General features: G+C 29.8%; 1 protein-coding gene, 1 long non-coding RNA gene and 1 pseudogene across 2 annotated transcripts; all 3 read left to right on the plus strand.

The window, feature by feature from the left end:
- Nucleotides 1-237: 237 nt before the first annotated feature.
- Nucleotides 238-9,616, plus strand: LOC149888244 (uncharacterized; annotated as a pseudogene).
- LOC145187050 (uncharacterized) lies at nt 4,570-8,244 on the plus strand. The gene is made up of 10 exons (XM_090087523.1): nt 4,570-4,964; nt 5,043-5,207; nt 5,723-5,826; nt 6,032-6,097; nt 6,276-6,339; nt 6,532-6,695; nt 6,863-6,927; nt 7,254-7,351; nt 7,651-7,758; nt 8,189-8,244. Exons 1-10 carry the CDS (start codon nt 4,670-4,672, stop codon nt 8,242-8,244), a joined length of 1,185 nt encoding a protein of 394 aa, XP_089943649.1. The 5' UTR covers nt 4,570-4,669.
- Nucleotides 9,617-11,779: 2,163 nt separating the features above from the next.
- On the plus strand, nt 11,780-17,874 carry LOC149888245 (uncharacterized). The gene is made up of 2 exons (XR_016452370.1): nt 11,780-11,875; nt 14,339-17,874. It is a non-coding gene; the product is annotated as an uncharacterized LOC149888245 (long non-coding RNA).
- Nucleotides 17,875-20,701: the final 2,827 nt, after the last annotated feature.

The raw sequence follows: 20,701 nt of genomic DNA on the forward strand, positions 1-20,701 counted from the left end.
GTTCTTAGTTTAAATATGCCACAAAATTACAAGTCAAATCGTGGAAAAAGAAAATATGTTACTTATACTTTGGAACAGTTAGACAATGCATTAAAAGATTTAAAGAATGGTTTAATTACTCAACGACAAGCAGCTTTGAAATACGATATACCAAGATCAACATCAAAAAATAAAATAAAACAGACATATCCTAAAAAGTATGGTGGTCAGCAAATATTTACATCAAAAGAAGAAGACATGTTTAAGGCATATGCAATAAAACCATCTGAGTTTGGTTTTCCTGTTGATAAATATGATTTAAGATGCATTGTAAAAGGGTATTTAGAGAAAAAAGGCGTCGTTATACCTCAGTTCTAAACAATTTTCCAGGTGGCAATTGGATTCGATCTTTTTTAAAAAGAAATCCAGAACTCACAGTAAGATTTGCAAGCAACATAAAGCGAAAGAGAGCAGAAATAGGAACGACTGTGATTGATAACTACTTTATAAATCTATCAAATGAAATAAGTAATATATCACCTGATAATATATGGATTTATGATGAAACCAATCTCAGTGATGATCCAGGTAAAAGAAAAATATCAACAAAGCGTGGATGTAAGTATCCTGAACGCATAATTAATTCTACAAAGACCTCATTCTCTGTAATGTTTTGTGGCAATGCTAATGGTGAATTGCTACCACCTTATGTTGTTTACAAAGCGGAGTCGTTATGAAATACATGGATGGAACATGGGTTACCAAAAGAACGTTATAACAGATCAAAAAGTGGTTGGTTTTACTCAACATGTTTTGAGGACTGGTTTTTCTCTTTACTTCTTCCAAGACTTAAGAGGGCTCAAGGAAGAAGTGTCAGTATAGGTGATAACGTATCTTCACATTTAAGCATTGCAGTACTGAATGCATGTCAAAGCAAAAACATACCCAGCAAACAATAGACGTCTTTTAGATTGTCTAAAATTGGACTAATTTGCATCTATTGCCGATAGGTATATTTTAGACGCATATTAGAGATCGAAAAGACGTCTGATTATAGATATAATATTTTTGCTCTATTTCAGATGCATATTAGATGCACAAAATAGACTCATGCATAGATAACTTTTTTCCATCTAAACTTAGATGTCTTTAAGATGTCTTTTATAGCTTTAATAAAAATTTTTTAACTTATGACAAAAAGATATGACGGAGCGATAGTTATAAATGACTGCCATTCATAAATGACCGCCATTGATTTGATGCTTAGCATGTTTATTAAAATCACTCTGTGATTTGCAATATAATTTATTTTGCAGAAATATTATCAAATTATTATTTTCAAGTTGATATTTTTATTTCTAGAATAAAAAGTAATTTAATTTATATATATATATATATATATATATATATATATATATATATATATATATATATATATATATATATATATATATATATATATATATATATTTATGAGTGTTTTTCAATAACACAAAAGATTGCTTTATTGGTTGGGCACATCGTTTTCATCAAGGAATCAAGATGTCTTTAACAAAAAGGGCATACGAAAAGAGACGCAGTAGGCGTGTTCAAAAGGAATATAAAAAAATTCTAGAATCCTCATCTGTACATTTAGACAATGAATCGAGTGTTGGAATTTCCGAAAGAAATAATTTCTTACCTTGCGAAAATCTAAAAGAATATTTTGACCGTCATGAATCGTCGATTTCAGACAATGAATACTCTTATGACCAAGAGTCTAATGAGTATGAGCATAATCTAACTTTGAAGGAAAGTTTGTCTACATGTTTTTCTGAATTCAGGGTACCCCAGGCATGTGTGAATAAGTTACTTAGTATTTTAAAAGAAAGTGGCTTAGAAGTTCCTTGCGATGCAAGAACCCTAATGAAAACACCACAAAACATTGAAGCACTCAATCTATGCAATGGAAAGTATATTTATTTTGGACTTAAAAATGAAATTGTTAAATCTATGCAAAGGTGTTCGACCTTTAATACTAAAAGTATATCATTATCATGTAATATAGATGGCTTGCCAACATTCAAATCATCCAATTTTCAGTTGTGGCCAATACTCGGATTATGTTGGGAAAAAGATATATTCATGATTGCTTTATATGGTGGTGAAAGTAAACCAGAACCAGTAGATTTATTTTTGGCTGATTTTATTGAAGAAGTAGAAGAACTTTTGGTAAGTGGTTTACTAATTGATGGTAAAAATTATACTTTTAGTTTATCATCATTTATATGTGATGCACCAGCACGCTCCTTTATAAAATGTATAGTTAGTCACACTGCAAAGCATGGTTGTGAGAGATGTACAGTTGTTGGTACTTGTTATTCTCAGCGAATTGTGTTTGATAGTGAAGAACTGCATGCCTTCCGCAATGAAGATATTTTCAGGAAATTAGGGTATCCTGAACATCAAAAGAAGCTCAGTCCCTTGTGTAAATTGGATATTCCAATTATTTCAATCTTTGTCTTAGACTATATGCATGTAGTCTGTCTTGGAGTTACAAAAAGAATTTTATATTTTATGACATCAGGTCCATTGGAGTGTAGACTTTCATATCACTTAAGGGAAAAGCTGTCAATTACAATAGCCTCATATAATGGAACATTACCATCTGAATTTGCACGCCAACCTCGTTCATTAAAGGAACTAAAACAATGGAAAGCAACAGAATTCCGTATGTTTCTTTTATACATTGGTCCTATAGTGCTGAAAAGTGTTCTTTCTTCAGATGTATTTTTGCATTTTTTGTGTCTTCATGTTGCTATGTCTATTTTATTGCAAACAGATAATCAAATTAGGAACACATATCTTGACTTTGCTTCTCAATTGTTACATTTTTTTGTAAAGCATTCATCTCATTTTTATACACCCACATTTGTTGTCTACAATGTTCATAGTTTAACTCATTTGCATCAAGATGTCGCAAATATGCAGTGTTCTTTGAATAGCATATCAGCTTTCCCATTTGAAAACTTTTTGCAACACTTGAAACAGTCAATAAAAAATTCTAGAAACCCAGTTGTTCAAGCTGCACGTAGAAAACAGGAGTTTGAGTTATCTCATCCAAACATTGTCAACAAAAAAAATAAGTATAAGTATTCAACACAATCACGAGATAGCTGCTTCTTAATGCAAAACAAAAAAATATGTATTTTAAAAGAAATGGTTGATGAGAAAACATTTAGATGTACAGTACTTAATTTAAAGAATATGGAAAGTTTATACGACAAACCAATAGATTCAAAGGTTTTTAGCATTGCATTTATCCCCAATATGGAAAAAATTAAAAAAACTGAAAAGATAGTGCCAACAACAGATTTTGTTCGTAAAGTATTGATGTTACCATATAAAACTGGTTATACCATCTTTCCTGCGCTACATGAGCTTGAGAAGCATCTGTAGTCTGTCTATATATATATATATATATATATATATATATATATATATATATATATATATATATATATATATATATATATATATATATATATATATATATATATATATATATATATATATATATATAATCTGTAGTCAATGTAAATATATTATCTGTAGTCTATATATATATATATATATATATATATATATATATATATATATATATATATATATATATATATATATATATATATATATATATATATATATATATATATATCTTTTCTCTTTTTATATAATTAGCAAGTTTTTGTTGAAGGAAAATTTCAAGATCATTTGTTGTCAAATTGAAATAAAGTTCACTTGTAATGGATTATGAATTAAACTTGTAAAAAAAATTACTTAAACTGTTTTTTTGGGTTCTTATGAAGCTTTTTGTGTATGAGATTTTTTTCTTTTCAATTATTAAAAGTTTAAAAATTATAACATTTAAATAAACTATTAAGAATAAAAATAATATAAGAACAGTTTAAATATTTCTAAATTTGTTTGTTTGATTGCAGCACTTTAAATGTCTAATTTTTGGTTGTATAAGAGCATTAGTTTAAATGAGCCATTAGTCTGGGAAATGGTTTTTTTTCATAATACTGTTTTAATTTCATCAAAATGTTAATGTGTCTGACTTCCTTAGTTTACAGTAATATAAAATAAGCTTTTTTTTTTAGCCATTTCTTGTTTTCTGGAAGTAGTTGTTGTAAGTTTTTGTAAATTTACATACATACATACATACATATATATATATATATATATATATATATATATATATACATACATACATACATATATATATATATATATATATATATATATATATATATATATATATATCTATATTTATATATATATATATATATATATATATATATATATATATATATATATATATATATATATATATATATATATCTATTAAGTAATTTTTATTTAAAAATTATCTTATCTACAAATAAATTTTAATTGTAATAATATAATTTACTTATTTCTCAATGTCATTGAGATTTAACATATTGAGATTTAAAATATAATTTTTATTGTTAAAAATTGTGAGGAATAGGAAATACTTATTGTCTCAATAACATATGTTAATCCTCTATGTCTAAGTGTTTTTTATTCCTCACAACATTTTAAATAGTTAATAATAAAATAATAATATTAAATTAATGATAAAAAAAAAGTAATAATAATAATATTTTTAATTCATGGTAACATTATTATGTTTGTTCATGGTAACATTGTTATGTTTAATATTCATGGTAACATTATTATGTTTATATTATTATGTTTATACATAAGTATTACATTAGTATATATGTCTGGAAAGTTTTCAAAAGTTATATGGAAAGAAAATAACAGATTAGTAGAGGATGTTGCACTAACCAAATGGATTAACAAAGAAGGACAACAAATTTATTGTCCCAAAAAAAACTACAATCATGCACTGAAAAACAACCTGTCGCCAACAAAAGAATGGCACAAATTTCCATTGATAAAGTGTAAGATAACAGATGGTCAGTATCTAACTTTTTTATGCATTTTTTTTTAAAGGTAATGTAATTGCTTTTTGTAGCAAATTATTTTATAATTAGATTCATTTTCATGTTGTGAAGAATATAACTTTTCTACGTCAGATGAGACATATGTTGATGAAAGCATTAAAAAAAAGAATAACAAATCATTCTGCTCTTCATTGCCAGAACCTCCGCCACCTATTATAAATAAGCCCAATCCTAAAAGTATAACACGAAACCTAGGTAAATATCATAATTTTTTCTTAATGGTTTATAAACTGAAATAGATTCTTGTTTAATTTGATCTAATTCATATCTATTTAACTATAAATTATTTTTATGTATTACTAAGTTTTTCTTTTATTTTAACTATTTAATCAATCAACTTAGTATGAAAATTCAAAATTGATTGAAAGCATGCTGAAATTGTTTGAAAGAATGAATTCAGAAATCGAAAGAGTACAAATTGGTTAAAAGATTAAGTAACGGGTTGAGGGATTATTTATAGTTGTAACTATAATTTAAGGGTCTGCGTCTCGGAATCGTTTTCTCGAAATGAACCGGAACAAGCATAACGAGACGAGAAATATCCCGGAAAAAATTGACGAATAAACTGTCCCGGAATAAAGTTAAAAACCGGGATAATAAATTTTCTTTCGGAATTTAAAAATTGCATTCCGGATATCATTGTCTCGTCTCGTCTCGAATAAAAAAATAACGAGACGCAGATGCTTACTATAATTATTTCTTTTGAATAGAGTTATCAGATTCAGAGAATGAAGATGTTTTTTCTTCACATTTCATTGATGAACACAATAAAACCAAGCAAAGTTCACAATGTCAAAGAGTTTCAAGTTTTATTGTGAGTAGTTTTGGTTTTTACACCACTGAACGTTAATGTGGAGGTCTTTTTTATTAATTTGTTTTTTGTTTTAAAATAATTGTAACAGATAGGTATAAAAGAAATGAAGTATTTATAATATTGTGATCCGATAAAACATGAGTGTAGCATTTGGTCAACTTTACCTTTAGTAGCTAAAATTCTTTAATATCTTAACCTTTTACAGGAGGAGAGATCAAAAATTGCTCTTGAATCAAGCCCAAAGAAAAATATGCAGAAGTTATCACAAGAGGTTTGACATAAATCTGAATATTATTTGTTGTTGTTTATTTGTTAAAATTAAATAAGAATTTTTATAAAACTTGAATGTTTAATTTATTTTCAGCTTCACTTAAAATTTGAGTGGATTAATTTTTTTGTTAAATTATTATTGCAAAGTAGTTTACTTAGTCAAGATTATTTTTTATTAGGTTTCCAGTCTGCCTCTTTTGCCTTTGTCTGATTCTACACATAAAGTTTTAGCTGATTTAAAAAGTAGGTTTTCCAAAATATTATGGCAACCTCTGTGATGGAGTAATAAAAAAACATGTATTTTTGGAATTTTAATTTGAGTTACTCAAACATAATTTGAATTTTAAAGATGGTATTTCATTATTTTGCTATTTGGTTTCACGAGCTAAATGATATTTAATACGTTAATCAATTTTTTTACTCTTTTGTTTGTAGAGATGCAAAATGTTATCCTCAAAGAGCTTGCGGAAATAAAAGTTCATTTAAAAGAAGTTATAGAAATTAAGTTTCATGCAACTGGGGTGAAGTTGCTAGAATCAGTGGACGAAGTGATTTCACTGTATAATAAACTAAAAGATAAAACTGAGTATACTAAATTGGTATGATCTAATTATCTTAATTTTTAATAAGTTTGTTTAAATTTGGTTTATAAGTTTAGAGTCTAAATAAAAAATATTTCTAAAGGAACTAAAAAACTAGCTTGTGTTAGGCTCTAAATGTTGTAAATAAATTTAAGTTACATTAATTTTTAATACATTTATTTCAGCTTGATAGTTTTAAAAAAGTTGGTGGCGGAAAGCCAAGAGAACATGTTTTTTTGATCATGAAAAGGTAAATGATTATGATTTTATTAATTTTAGAAATATGATTAGAAAGGGCCAAAAGCAATTCATTTAGACCATTATTTGTTAATGGATTTACTTTTAACATGACAATTTGAAAAACTTTGTAGCTTCACTCTAGGTATTTAAGTTTGTTTGTGTGCAAAAGTAAGTATAATCTAATCTTGCTTAGCATTTTATTTTCAAATTTAATACTTATACCTTTGTAATTTATAATTTTAAGCATTCATATATTAAAATATATTTCAATTTATTACCTATGTTAAAATAAAAAACTTTATAAATATTTCAGTTTGTTGTTAAAATATTTGTCAGGTTATTTTCGAATCAGCTACAGTCGAAATTAAATCGAAAAGGAAACGGGGGAAAGATAAGCTTAGAAAATCTAGTAAATATATGGAGTGTTTTACGAGGTATAGTCTTGGTAGAATTTACAAAACTGATATTTGTATTAAAAAAATATTTTTGGACTTTTTTTTGTGTAATGCAAGAATTTTTGTCTCCATAAATACAGTATAAGTTCACAATACATAATACATTCCTTTATTTTTTTCATAAAACAATTTGTCTCTTATTATTAATCTCTCATTACATCATTGTTATCTCTCATTACATCATTGTTATCTCTCGTTACATCATTATTTATACTTATTTTATACATTACTATAAATTAGTAAATGTTTGGTATATTGAATAATTTTAATTTTGACAGATTCCTGTGAATATAATGGTGGATCAGTCAAAGACCTTGAGAAATCTGTTACAGATGTTCTGCGAAATGCTCCTGCTCGTGCTCGTAAAAGAAAAGCTTGTAATACAGGTAAGCAATGCAATATGTGACTTATTTAGACTTATTATATGTAAAACATGTTTCCGTTTTAAACTGATATGTAATATAAAACACAAATTTTGACAATGTGTTGTCATTAAATCACATTAGTTAATAAAGTTATTGTAAGTTATAATAAATTAGATTTTTTGCTTGTAAATAAGAAATGTTGTCGCATAAAAAAATATGAAAAATAATACTAATCAGGTTACTGTGCAGCAATATGTATATGTGTGTGTGTGTGTGTGTGTGTGTGTGTGTGTGTGTGTGTGTGTGTGTGTGTGTGTGTGTGTGTGTGTATATATATGTATATATATATATATATATATATATATATATATATAATTTCATAAAAATAGATTGTTCAGAATTCAACATGTCTTTCAAAGTCATTTAAATGACATTAAATTATATATTTTAGATATCGACGATGTGGAAGAAGATGTTGACAGCAATTGCATCAATTCAGAAATATAGTTTCTTATGTATATTTTTGTGAAATAAATTTAAGTAATTTCAGTTAAAAAGTTTCTTTACTTGTGTAATTTAATCATTTTTTTATGACTAATTTAACAGCTAAATAACTTTGTATCAAACAAGTCCCAGCTAGCAAAAAGATCTAAAATGCATCTAATATGCATCTAAAATGATCTAAAAACTGGTCTAAAAGACGTCTAAGTTCACGTCGTGAACGGGACATAAATAGACGTCTATCTTATAGACGTCTTTTAGATGCATTTTATTCGACACAAATAAATGCCTAAGATGCATAAAAGATGTGAAATATACATCTTAAAGATGTATATTAGATGTATTAAAGGGCTATTAGTAGCTAAAAAAAATAATCTATTATCCATCTTTTTTAAACGCGCCTCAGACATCTATTTAAGAGACGTACGTAAAGATGTAAAATATACATCTTTAAGATGTATATTTTACATCTTTTATGTATCTAAGGCAATTATTTGTGTCGAATAAAATGCATCTAAAAGACGTCTATAAGATAGACGTCTATTTATGTCCCGTTCACGACGTGAATTTAGACGTCTTTTAGACCAGTTTTTAGATGCATATTAGATGCATTTTAGATATCTTTTTGTCTGCTGGGTAGGATTTGTGGCATTACCAGCAAATTCTACACATCTGACGCAGCCATTAGATGTTGCCTACTTTAGACCTATGAAGATTAACTGGCGCAAAATATTCTGTGAATGGAAGGAGAAAGGAAAAGGAAGGAGAGTTGCTTCTCTTCCTAAAGATGAATTTCCTAGCATTTTAGACCGTTTAATTACCAACTTAAATGAACATGGGAATGATAACCTTAGAGCTGGTTTTCGCAAAACTGGAATTTTTCCATTAGACAAGTCTCAAGTGCTTTCACGACTACCATGTTGTGATGTAGGTTTAGACTCAACTATTGATTTAGTAAGCCAATCATTTTTAGATCATTTATGTAAGAAATTGTTAAATCTCGTAGAGAATTATGTAATTGTTAAATGCAATGGAGAGTTAAATCCTGGACAGGTTTGTTTATTTATTTTGAATTATTTAAATTTAGCTAATCAATTAGTAAACTTTATAACTATTTATTTTGGTAACTAATATTATTTAATGTAATAACTATTGAATATTTTTAAAGTAACTTTGGAAATTTTTTTTTCTAGAGTTGAAAAAATTGAGAAAAAATGGAGCAGAAATTACTATTATGAAAAAAAATGGACTTAACTGGACATGGTCACTACCAGCAGTGCAACTTTTTTTCCCCCAGTCTGATATAGTCGATTTTTTTGAGGAACCAAAGAAAATTTCGAAAAGAGGGATTTATTCAGTTCCAGAACTTTTTCACTAAACTTTTTAGAACATTTATTAAGTCATTTTTGTTTACTTTATACCTAAACTGTTTTGTTTACTTGGTGCCTATACTTGTTTAGTTTGTACCTATATTTTATTTACTGTATACAAGATCTTTGTTACTACATCTTTTTTTGTCACTTTATTTTTGTAAATTTATTTTCTTTGCCTAAATATTGTTGTTTTTGTTGTTTTGCTTCCTTTAGTCCCTTTTTAGAGGGTTGGGCCAAAGTCACCCTAACACACAGGGCGACTTTGGCCCACTTTAAACCACCCAAAAGATACTTCAGGTAACTAATTTTTAAATGGGAGACAGATAGTTGTAACTGTCCTTTCTATGTAGTTATAATAGTACTTAGTGTTTGAGGAAATAACTTTTGTGGCTTTCATGCAATAGACAATAAGGCGTAAAATGGGCCGAAGCCACCCAATCTTACGGTATGGAAAACAACTATTACCATTAAACCTACGTTGAACAAAATTTTTTTTTATTTATGGCACACCTTGACCCACTGTGCACACTCGTATTTAGCTGAGAGTCAAGCATCATACCTAAGATCAAGAAAGGAAGATATGAGTGAGTTAACAGTATTATTTCTAGTTGATTTTTCAGAAAACTAAAAAATTTGTAGTTCAGGATAAAGTACATAGCTTTCATTGGACAAATATACAATTTACGCTACATCATGTGATTATTTATTTCAATAAAGAAGGTTTTCTCAGTCACAAATCTTACTGCATTGTTTCAGATGATATGATGCATGATGTGAACATGGTGTATAAAGTTATTGATGTAGTCAGCAATGATATTAAAGCAAATCTACCTCAAATAAAAAATATTGAATACTTTTTAGGTGGGTGTGCGGGTCAATATAAGAATTGTAAAAATATTTTGAATCTTTTTTATTTCTTGAAGATTTTGGTCAGCTAAATGAAACTTTTTTGCAACTAGTCACGGTAAGCAACCTTGTGATGGAATAGGTGGTACAGTCAAACGTTTAGCTACACTAGCAAGCTTGCAAAGAGATATGGGTAATCGATATTTTATTTCCACAAGCAATGCACAAATATTGCAATAAAACATTGAAGGTCTACATTTCATTTATATATCAACAAGAGATTTAACTTTGGTTTAAGGAACGAATGGACACTGCAAATATCATACCTGGAATAAGTAGTTACCATCAGTTTGTACCACTTGGCCGTCAAAAGGCTAAGATGTGTATATTTAAAATACCTTTTATTATCTTTAAAAAAAAATGCGATGACTCCACTCAAATAAAATAGATCTTTTGTTTCAGTGGAGTCATCGCCAAAAGTATTTTTGTTTTATTTTTGACTTACAATTTTCTTTTAATGTCTTTAATAAACATGTTAAACAAAATAAGTAAAACGGAATAAACGTTGATTATTTTTTCTAGATAAGTGCAAAGCTATGCAGTGTTGATTAAAATTTTGCTTTCATTCATGACTTTGGAAACATACCTGTAAGAACTGTAAATTTAGTACCAGGTGATTATGCCTGTGTTTCCTATGAGCTAAAGTGATGGATTGGAGTCATTGAAGACATAATTTGTCAAATTTAAGCTTGTCAAATCGGCCAAATGGTCCTGCTTCTCAAAATGTCCTAATGGTCGGCACGGTCGTTGAAAAGGCCACCAGTGGATTGCAATTGCTGGATTCCAAATATCCACATTATTTTGAAAATTGAAATACCGACTGAAAAAAAAAACAGGAATTTGCTACTATTTAGCCAAAGACGACTTGAAAAAAAATTTTTCTGCTCAAGAATAGAGATTTTTAAATTTAAACTAATTTCAAGTTTGCTGAGTCTGTCTTATCCATACTTTCTTATCTTTTATTTTTTGTACAATTTATAAATGACGTGAATCCAACTTCAAGTTGCTGTAAATTCTAAACGGATAAGAATTTTATAAAAAAATTTACAGTCTTTCCTAAGTTATGTCTCTAAACATTTATGCTAAATTTCAACAAGTTTGGTGATGTATGGTCCATTTAAGAGTTTTTTGTTTTATGAAAAATTTTATCCGGATGACATAGAAGCATTTAAAGCCCGAACAAAAAAACCGAAACAAAAAACACGATCCGAAACAATCGAAAGAATTTCATTAGTCATGTTCATGAGTATTAGAACTTCCAAATGTACTTTATATCTTTATATGTATTCGAAACTTAAATGAAAGGGAAAGGAAATCTCTTTTTAGGATTATATGGTTTACCGAATGAAACAAAAATAGTGCTTATCGTAGGTTTTGGGCGCTACTCCACTTTCTCCCCCCCCCTAATTTTATGATTGATTCTGATAGAGAATTTTATGCTGATTAAGAATCGTATAAAAACATGGGTCTCAAAATCAACGGAAAGTGCTCTAATCTGATGTCGAAAGTACAAAAATATACCACAAATCGCTAATATTCGCCATCTTGAAAAGTGATTTTTTTTTGTTTAAAAGTTATCCTTTCAAAGTATCAACAGCCTGGTTTTTATTTTTTATATAAAAGATTTCGAATAAAAGAACAAAGAACCGGTGCGTTAAGTTTCATAATCAGGTGTATTGACCGCATTTTTTTTCTCTTACCAGGTAATGAAATTCAATGGCATTTACTCTTATCGCGTCAATTTGCTTCAACTGGATTCTTAGTTTGTTAGCTTGAGTGTCTTTTAAAACTTTTGTCAAATAAGTTGAAAAATTCTTTCATTGATTATATTTTACAATTCACTTTAAAACAAGATAAAAATTTTTTAATTATAAAAATAATTCTTTAAAACTATTGACTTTCTTTTAAAACTTCAAGTTAACCCCCCGTGAATTCATTTTCATTATGTTTGTCATATAAAAAGGAGTGCTTCAGAATAGTTTTTCTGCTTCTTCATTTATCTACATATCATGGCTCTTCGAAGACCAACAATAGACGTTTTTGACTCACTTTCTTTGACAGAAATAGGAGCAAAATTCAAATACGATATCGAAGCTACAATTCACTGGTGCAGAACTTATGGTTTACTCGCTGAAAGCATGAATTGTAGTGTATGTAACGTGCCCTGCACACAGCAAACAAAGAATGGGTCAGTTGATCAAGTTATTTGGAGATGTCCAGTCAAGCGCTGCAAAAGAACCTTTAACATTAGAAAAGGCGGCTTCTTTGAGAAATCTCACCTACAATTGTGGCAAATATTGGGCTTAACTTACGCTTGGAGTAGAAGTGCAGGTAAGAGCCGGGGATTATCAATAAGTGATTTAAGGCAAGAGTTAAATATCGGAAACGACAGCACCATTGTTGATTGGAATCAATTTTGCAGAGACATTTGCGTCTCATATTTCCTCAATAACCCTGATCCAATAGGCGGTCCAGGGTGCATTGTTGAAATAGATGAATCTGTTTTTTGTCGAAGAAAATATCAAGTTGGTAGAATAATCCCGCAGCAGTGGATATTTGGTGGGTATGAACCTGCAACGAAGAAAGGCTTTTTGATTCCTGTCCAGAACCGCGATGCTGCAACATTAATTCCTATCATACATCAATGGATACTTCCTGGCTCTATTGTCTGGAGTGACATGTGGAGAGCATATAATGATATGCAAGCTCCAGCATATTTACATGGTACCGTTAACCACACCCTCAACTTTGTAGATCCACAGACAGGTGTAACAACAAATCACGTGGAAGCTATGTGGTGTCGAGCAAAAGCAAAATTCAAATTAATGATGGGGCCAACTAATCGCGAAATGGTAGCTGATTATTTATCCGAGTTTATGTGGATGCAGAGATTTTCCGAACACCGGTTTTTTCACTTTTGGGATCAAGTTTTAACAGCATATCCTGTTTGACATCCTGTGTGCATCAAACGTAACATACATTATAATTCATGCCTAAGGTTGTGTAAATCAAAAAACGGCTATTTTCATAGCCACACAAAATTATTAAGAACATTTTTTGCAAAGAACATTAAGAAAGCCCTTTTTTATTACTCCATGAAAGTTTGTCTTTCCAATTAATTTTTTTCTTTAATAACAAAAAAAAAAAAAATAACCGAAAAAATAATCGTAAATTCTGTTACAAAACTAAATTTCATAAGAAGGAATCGCAATTTCGCAAGAGCGACACGTTTTATAACTTTATAACTCGATCGTCTGCCTGATAGCTCTGGAAAGAACTTACGCGTCTATATTAGCCATTCCAGACGATTTTTTTATAATTCAAATAAACATATACAATGATTCTTACGTGGCGAAAATAAAAATAAAAAACGTCATAAAATATGCGAAGGAATATAGATATATATATACATAATTTCTGTATACAAATCCTTAGAATCTATTCTTCAAAAAAACATAAATAAATACTTGTTATAAAAAGAGAAAAGAAAAGAAAAAGAAAATTTCGTGTTTTTTGTCAAACGTCAGATGTTTTTCGTTGAGCCGTGGAATCGCTATCTATATTAAACCAGAAAAAATTCCTTATAGTAAAAACCAGGCTGGCAATGTTTTGCGGTTAAAAACAATATCAACCGTAAAGTTAGTGAATTCAAGATGGCGAATATTAGCGATTTGTGGTATATTTTTGTACTTTCAACATCAGATTAGAGCACTTTCCGTTGATTTTGAGACCCATGTTTTTATACGATTCTTAATCAGCATAAAATTCTCTATCAGACTCAATCATAAAATTAGGGGGGGGGGGGGGAGAAAGTGGAGTAGCGCCTAGGTTTTGCGTAAACTTCAAACACCGACCAAGTTTTCGTAAGGGGTAATCTTATAGTAAAAGCAGATTGCTGCTAAACCAACTTCTACTCTGCTTCTACAGCTGAGGCCAAAATATATTCTAGGCAGATATGCAGCGTGAATAGGCAAGTAAGTGTAACGCTAGCTGATTCAGATAGTTTCTGTCAAGACGTCTGCGAGGTTGATTCAGAAGAAAACTAGCATCATGTAACCAATTTTGTTTCTGTTGGGTCGGTGTCTTATGCCGGAACTGAGAATGCTGATAGTATACACTTTACGAAGATCACCATTCATCAATAGTATTTTGTGGGATCCTTAAATGATAAAGTTCGCGCTCACAACGTTGAGAATAAGTGGATGCGACTCAAACGTAAACTCAATCAATAATTTGGGATTTCAGAGGCTCTGTTTCAAGCTCATCGGCATGAAATCGTGTGTTGCCAAAGATATTAAAACAATTCAACGTTTTCACTTGTTACTTTTTGTGAAAATCGCCAGTATCTTATGAAATTACAATTTCTTTATTTGTGATTCTATTATAGAGAGACAGTATAAAGTTGTTTGATAAATATATAGGTATATTTGTCATTTCTTTCTAATAACGATTTGTTTTTTAATTTATTACGTGGTTTCTTTTAAAGTCCTTGAAAATGCGTTTAAAATTTTCGTAACGGTTTTTTTATTGCAATTTCGTGTTTTTTATAATAAATTAAAAACAATAAATCGCTTAATTATTTTGATAAATAAGTTGCTGACGTGATGCCTCCGTTTTGAAAATTTTTAAGCGAACGCCAACGATTGCGTAAAGGAAAAGTAAAAGGAACACGTGACATTCGTTTTTTTGTCTTTTTTCTTCGCAGACTTTCGTACGTTCGTCGATTTGTCGCGTCCTAATCAGTAGTAACAATTAACCTAGATTGAACTCTCCGAGGGCTATAAGAAAGAATTTTCGGTTTATTTTGTTGAAAGGCTTCTCTTGAAATACTGTTAAAATAAAGCTTTTTCTTTTTTTTCTTTTTTTTGTTTGTGTATTCTAATATATCTCTCGTTCGGAAGATGTTAGAGATCTATCTCTCTGGAATGGAACACGTCTATGACCGTTCCAATAATTAGCGAAAGACTTTTGGTTGGTTCAGTGCGAGCGCCTTCATAAAGATATTATAGTTAGCGGGTAGCAGAGATTCCAGTTTTGTGACAGTTTCAGGTCCCCGTCTTTTGGATAGAGACGGATAACGGCCGTTTTCTGGGACCACGACATTTTGTTTTTTTTGTCAAAGATTTTTTCGTTTGCGAGGGCCGTTAGTTCCTCCCCGTAGACATACTAGTATTCTTGATAGAATTCCACTGGAATTCCGTCTATCCCGAGTGTTTTTCCTTTGCTTAGGGAGTTCGCAGCGTTGCGCAATTCCTCGCTGCCAAATTTTATATTTATAAAAACGTTTTTATCGTCGGTCAGAATTTTAAATTTCTTATTGAGAAACTTTTTGTTTTCTTCGCAGTGTTTTTTATTTTTGAATAGTTTTTGTAGTGTTTCCGTATCGTGTTTTGTATGTTCGCGGTGTCGCTGTAGACGTTGTTCCCGCTTAATATTTTACTGTGTTATTGTTTTGGTTATCTTTTTCAATTTGGAAAAGAGCTTTTGATGGAAATTTGCCCTCTTCCACTACTTGCTGTTTTAGTTTATTACGAAAACTCCTCCGATTTATATTAAGTTAATCGCTTCTTTTTTTAGAGGATGATTTTTTGCGTTGTTTTTGCTACGTTTTAGTTTTTCAGTTTCAATTTCGCGTTCTTTCGCTCTCGATCAATGGTCGCTTTTCTGCTTTAATTTCCTTAGCGCGTTCGATCGCTTATTCTTATGTTACTTTTTATAATGTCCCACCATTGGTTTTTGATTTCGCATAAATGTTTATTTTTGTTTACTTCAAAGACTTGCGTGGTTTTTTACTCAAATTTAATATCTTTGAGAATTGTAGTGTTTAAGTGTCAATATCCTGGGTGCGTCCTCACCATACTTTCTTAACTTTAGTGCAGCTCAACTAAGGTTACGGAAATCGTAAGTTTATGTTACTATATGGTATTCGCCAATACTTCGCAGAGTTTCCGTAAAAATTAAGGTTGCGCATGAGTTGCACTGAACTTACGCAAAAACTTACATATAAAACAACCGAGCTAAGTTTTTTCTCATTAACCAAATTTCCGTAATTACAAATCTTTATTGAATTATTTTATTCTGATGATGATGATGATGAATTCATATAACTTTTGTAACAAACAATCGTTTTTACTATGTAAAGAAACATAAACTGATAAGATAACAAGCAGTCATCAAGTTCTCAACTCTCTTGAATAATTGCTACGCCTGACATAGAAATAACTGAGTTATTTATGAGTTATTGCTAACACAAAATAAGTTTTTAACTGGGAGATTAATGAGTTATTATTAACATAAAATAAAATAAGTTTGTACATAATGTGAAGGCAGGGATTTAAATAGCGGTCTTTCGGGTGCCATTGCTTCCATAAAAATGCAATGGTAGCGTGACACAGAATATTGTAATGACAAGTATAGCAGAAATATAGAATGTGATAGGTATGGCTGTCGATGTGTAGCGCAGAAATGGTATAAGCGCGGTATGAGCATCAGACTTGTTAACAATTCAAAGTGCTTACTGCTGGTGTTTTTCTTCTCTTGTTTTTCTTCTCTTACTTGTGTTTCTTAATAAATGTTCTCAATTTTTCTCATCAATATTTATTAATATTAACTTATACAAATAACAATGCTTATTATTAATATTAACCTTTAAAATTCCTCATCATTATATTTAATCTAAAATATAATTCCTACAGAAACGTTTAATGTTAAATGTTTAACGTCGTTTCGTCATTAGTTACTAGGCTTTGAAAAAGCGCGTTCTCTAGATGCACGCGGCCATTTAAGAAAGATCTCTTAAGCGAGTTAAAACATTTTCCTTTAGGAATTAAGTTATGAGTTTAGATATATTACATAAAGAATCATATTAAGATAAATAATCAACCTTAAGATCATATCATAATTGAAGTAAGAATATAAGTTGAATACACATTTTTATTATAAAAAGAGCAAAGGATTTAAAGTGGTAAGGATTTTAATTTTTTAAACCGTTTATATATTGTTTGTTTAAGATTTTCTTTTAGCAGCTTCATTTTTACTAGCAAAAAGCAATCCGTAATACGTGTTATGGTCGGTCTGTTACCTAATATATAGTATCTTTTTTTTAGAAATAAAGTAGGGGTATGGATCTTATCTATAGTTACGCTAATGCTATTTCAATAAAATGGTTATTACTACTTTGAAATTTCTATGATGCGATTTCTATGATTAACTATTTTTGTTCTTATTTAGAAAATTATGAAAAATAATTTGAAATTTTAAGCCAACACTGACATGGCATGTCACATGTTATTGTATGTAAAGGTTAAATTTTGTTATGAGGATTAAAAATCTTTTGAGGAAAAAAAATAAAAAAAAAGAACGTAAAGAGTATTGTTTGTAAATATATATTTAATATCTTCTTAAATTTACTCGCGTCATTTTTAAAATTTTTGTTTGCACACATTAATTGTTTGCATATATGCTTTTTTGATGTGTATGTGTATGTGGTAATTAATGCTTTATAGTTGTTTTATCCATGTGTTTTTATAATAATGTAAAGTGCTTATTATTGTTTGTGTATGTGCTAATATATGTCATATAATTGTTTTAAAAATGTGTTTAATTATGTATATAAGGTATATATTTGATCTTATTACATATTTAAACACATTTATTGTGTTCATAGTTGGTACATATGTTTATATTAAGTTTTTTCTGTGTTTTTAAAGTGCTGTCACTTGGTAAACGTCAACCTGAAAATCAATCAATATATTTTAATGAAGAAGCAGAACATATGGTTAAGATTGTGCACATCAAGGTGATACGCATCTAACGGCATGGTTTAAGTTGAATACTGAAAATGAAAGAACGCATTGCTAATCATATGAAGACATTCCTTATCACTTTATATTTGACGATAAACTATGTAAATGGAAGGTTAGAAAATGGGGTGGTGATAAGGTGATAAAAAGAATGTATAAAGTTAAGCCAACTGGAGAATTATTTTTTCTTAGACTGTTAATTTAGCAAGTAAAAGGAGCAACATCTAGGGAGGATGTGAGTACTGTTTATGAAATTGTCCTTGAAACGTTTCGTGAAGCATGTGTTTTGAAACGTTTGTTGCAAGATGACGCTGAATGGCAGAATAATCTTTCTGTGGCAGTTTTAAGATAAATGTCTAAGCAACTTAGACAGTTGTTTTCAATTATTTTGACCTTTTGTGAACCTGACAATCCTTTACATCTCTGGAATACATTCAAAGCTTTTATAATGGAAGATTTTATTCACTGCTCAGCCCCACTTCGATTAGCTGAACAAGCTAATCTTCGTCAAATTCAATAAGATTATCAATCAAAGTGGTGTAATGGTGGCTGATTACAATCTGTAATTGATGATTTTATAGCTTAAATCTAGACAGTTTTGAAAGAAATATTCAACAATCTATTGACAAAGCCAATTAAATGAGACTGTTGCTAAATGTCAGTCAACTATATTTATGTAATGCTATCGTTGCTGCACTGAATGAGCAACCAAGTGTAGAAAACCAATACTCTAGATTGTTTTTCATGAATGGACCAACTGGTAGTGGAAAAATCTTTATTTATAATTATTTGATTGCTGATACCATAAGAAGGGGTTTTAAATCTGCTACAAGTGCATGAAATGACATAGCAGTAACTCTTCTTACAAATGGATCTACATTGCATGGCTTCTTCAAACTTCCTGTTCTAATATTGAATAATTGCACATGGTATGTAACGTCTCACTCCTTTTACTGGCATTTTTAAGGCAAGTTATGTTGTTTTTATTTGATTAAACATCCATGATACCTAAACATCACTTAAATGCAATTGATTGGTTGTTAAAAGATATTTGCAACAACAACTTTCCTTTCGGAGGAAAAATCGTTCTTTTTGGTGGTGTATTTAGGCAAGTTCTGCCTGCTGTGAAAAGAGAGTAACCAGCTGCAATTGTAGAATTATGAATAAAGTGTTCTTTGCATTGGCTATTGGTTCAGAAGTTTGCATTAGCTGAAAAAATAAGAGTACAAGATGGGGATGGTGATTTTTCCCCATGGCTACTAAAACTTGGAAATGGAACAATACTTGTCAAAGAGGAGGATCCTTTTAAAGGATGCATTGAAATACCAAATCAGTGCTTACTTAGAGAAAATGAATCAATTGTTGAAAAGATTTTTGGAGATGCTAATCAAAATAATTATTCTAAACGCGTGATTTTAACACTCACTAATGTTGATTCATTATTAATGAAGAAGTGCTTGAATATCTGCCGAGTGAGGTCAAAATTTATTTAAGTGCTGATCAAATTGATACTGATGACCTTAATGAAAGAAATAATTTTCCTGTTAAGTTATTGTACAGCTTAACTCCTTCAGGTATGCTACCTCTGTTTAAAATTGAAAATTGGTTGTGTAATTATGTTACTTAGAAATTTAGATCTCAAAGCTGGGTGATGCTAAGGTAATCGGATGAAAGTTGGTGTTCTTTAAAATAGTTATATTGATGCAGAAGTTTTGACAGGTGTTTCTGGTGGTAAAAGGGTCTTTGTTCTTTGAATTCAGTTGGCTCCATCAGATTCTAATCTAGCTTTGTTCTTTGAATTCAGTTGGCTCCATCAGATTCTAATCCTAATATTCTGAAATGTCATCAGTTTCCTGTCAAATTGGCTTAGTCAATGACAATTAATAAAAGTCAAGGTCAAACATTTGATAGAGTTAGGGTATATCTCAAAAAACCGTGTTTCTCTTATGGTCAACTATATGTTGCATGTTCAAGAACTACGGCATTTAATGGTTTGTTTATCAAAATTGATAAACAACTCATATAAGTTATGGTAGGTGAAAAGTGTTACACAAATAATGTTTTTTTTTTATTAATATTATAATATTTTTTTTCATAGTTTTTGATAAATATACCTGTCATTTAATATGTTTATATGTGTTATAATATTTTTATATGTGTTATATGAAACCATATTTGTTTATAGCTGCATATATGTTTAAATTATTGTGTTTCCATGTTTTCAAAGTGGTGTGAGTTGGCATTATATTGAGCAAGATTGATGACCTTGCCAGCCAAGCGGGGCACTTATAGCAGTGGCGTGACTTGTCAGCATTAAGTGTCAGGCGGTGTTACTGCTTTAGAGCTAGGTTGTGTTATGTAGCATTTTTTAATTATTCTGGA

Source organism: Hydra viridissima, unplaced genomic scaffold (genome assembly GCF_058129835.1).
Source record: "Hydra viridissima isolate aposymbiotic clone 2 unplaced genomic scaffold, HvirCarnegie_v1 scaffold_5, whole genome shotgun sequence".
NCBI lineage: Eukaryota > Metazoa > Cnidaria > Hydrozoa > Anthoathecata > Hydridae > Hydra > Hydra viridissima.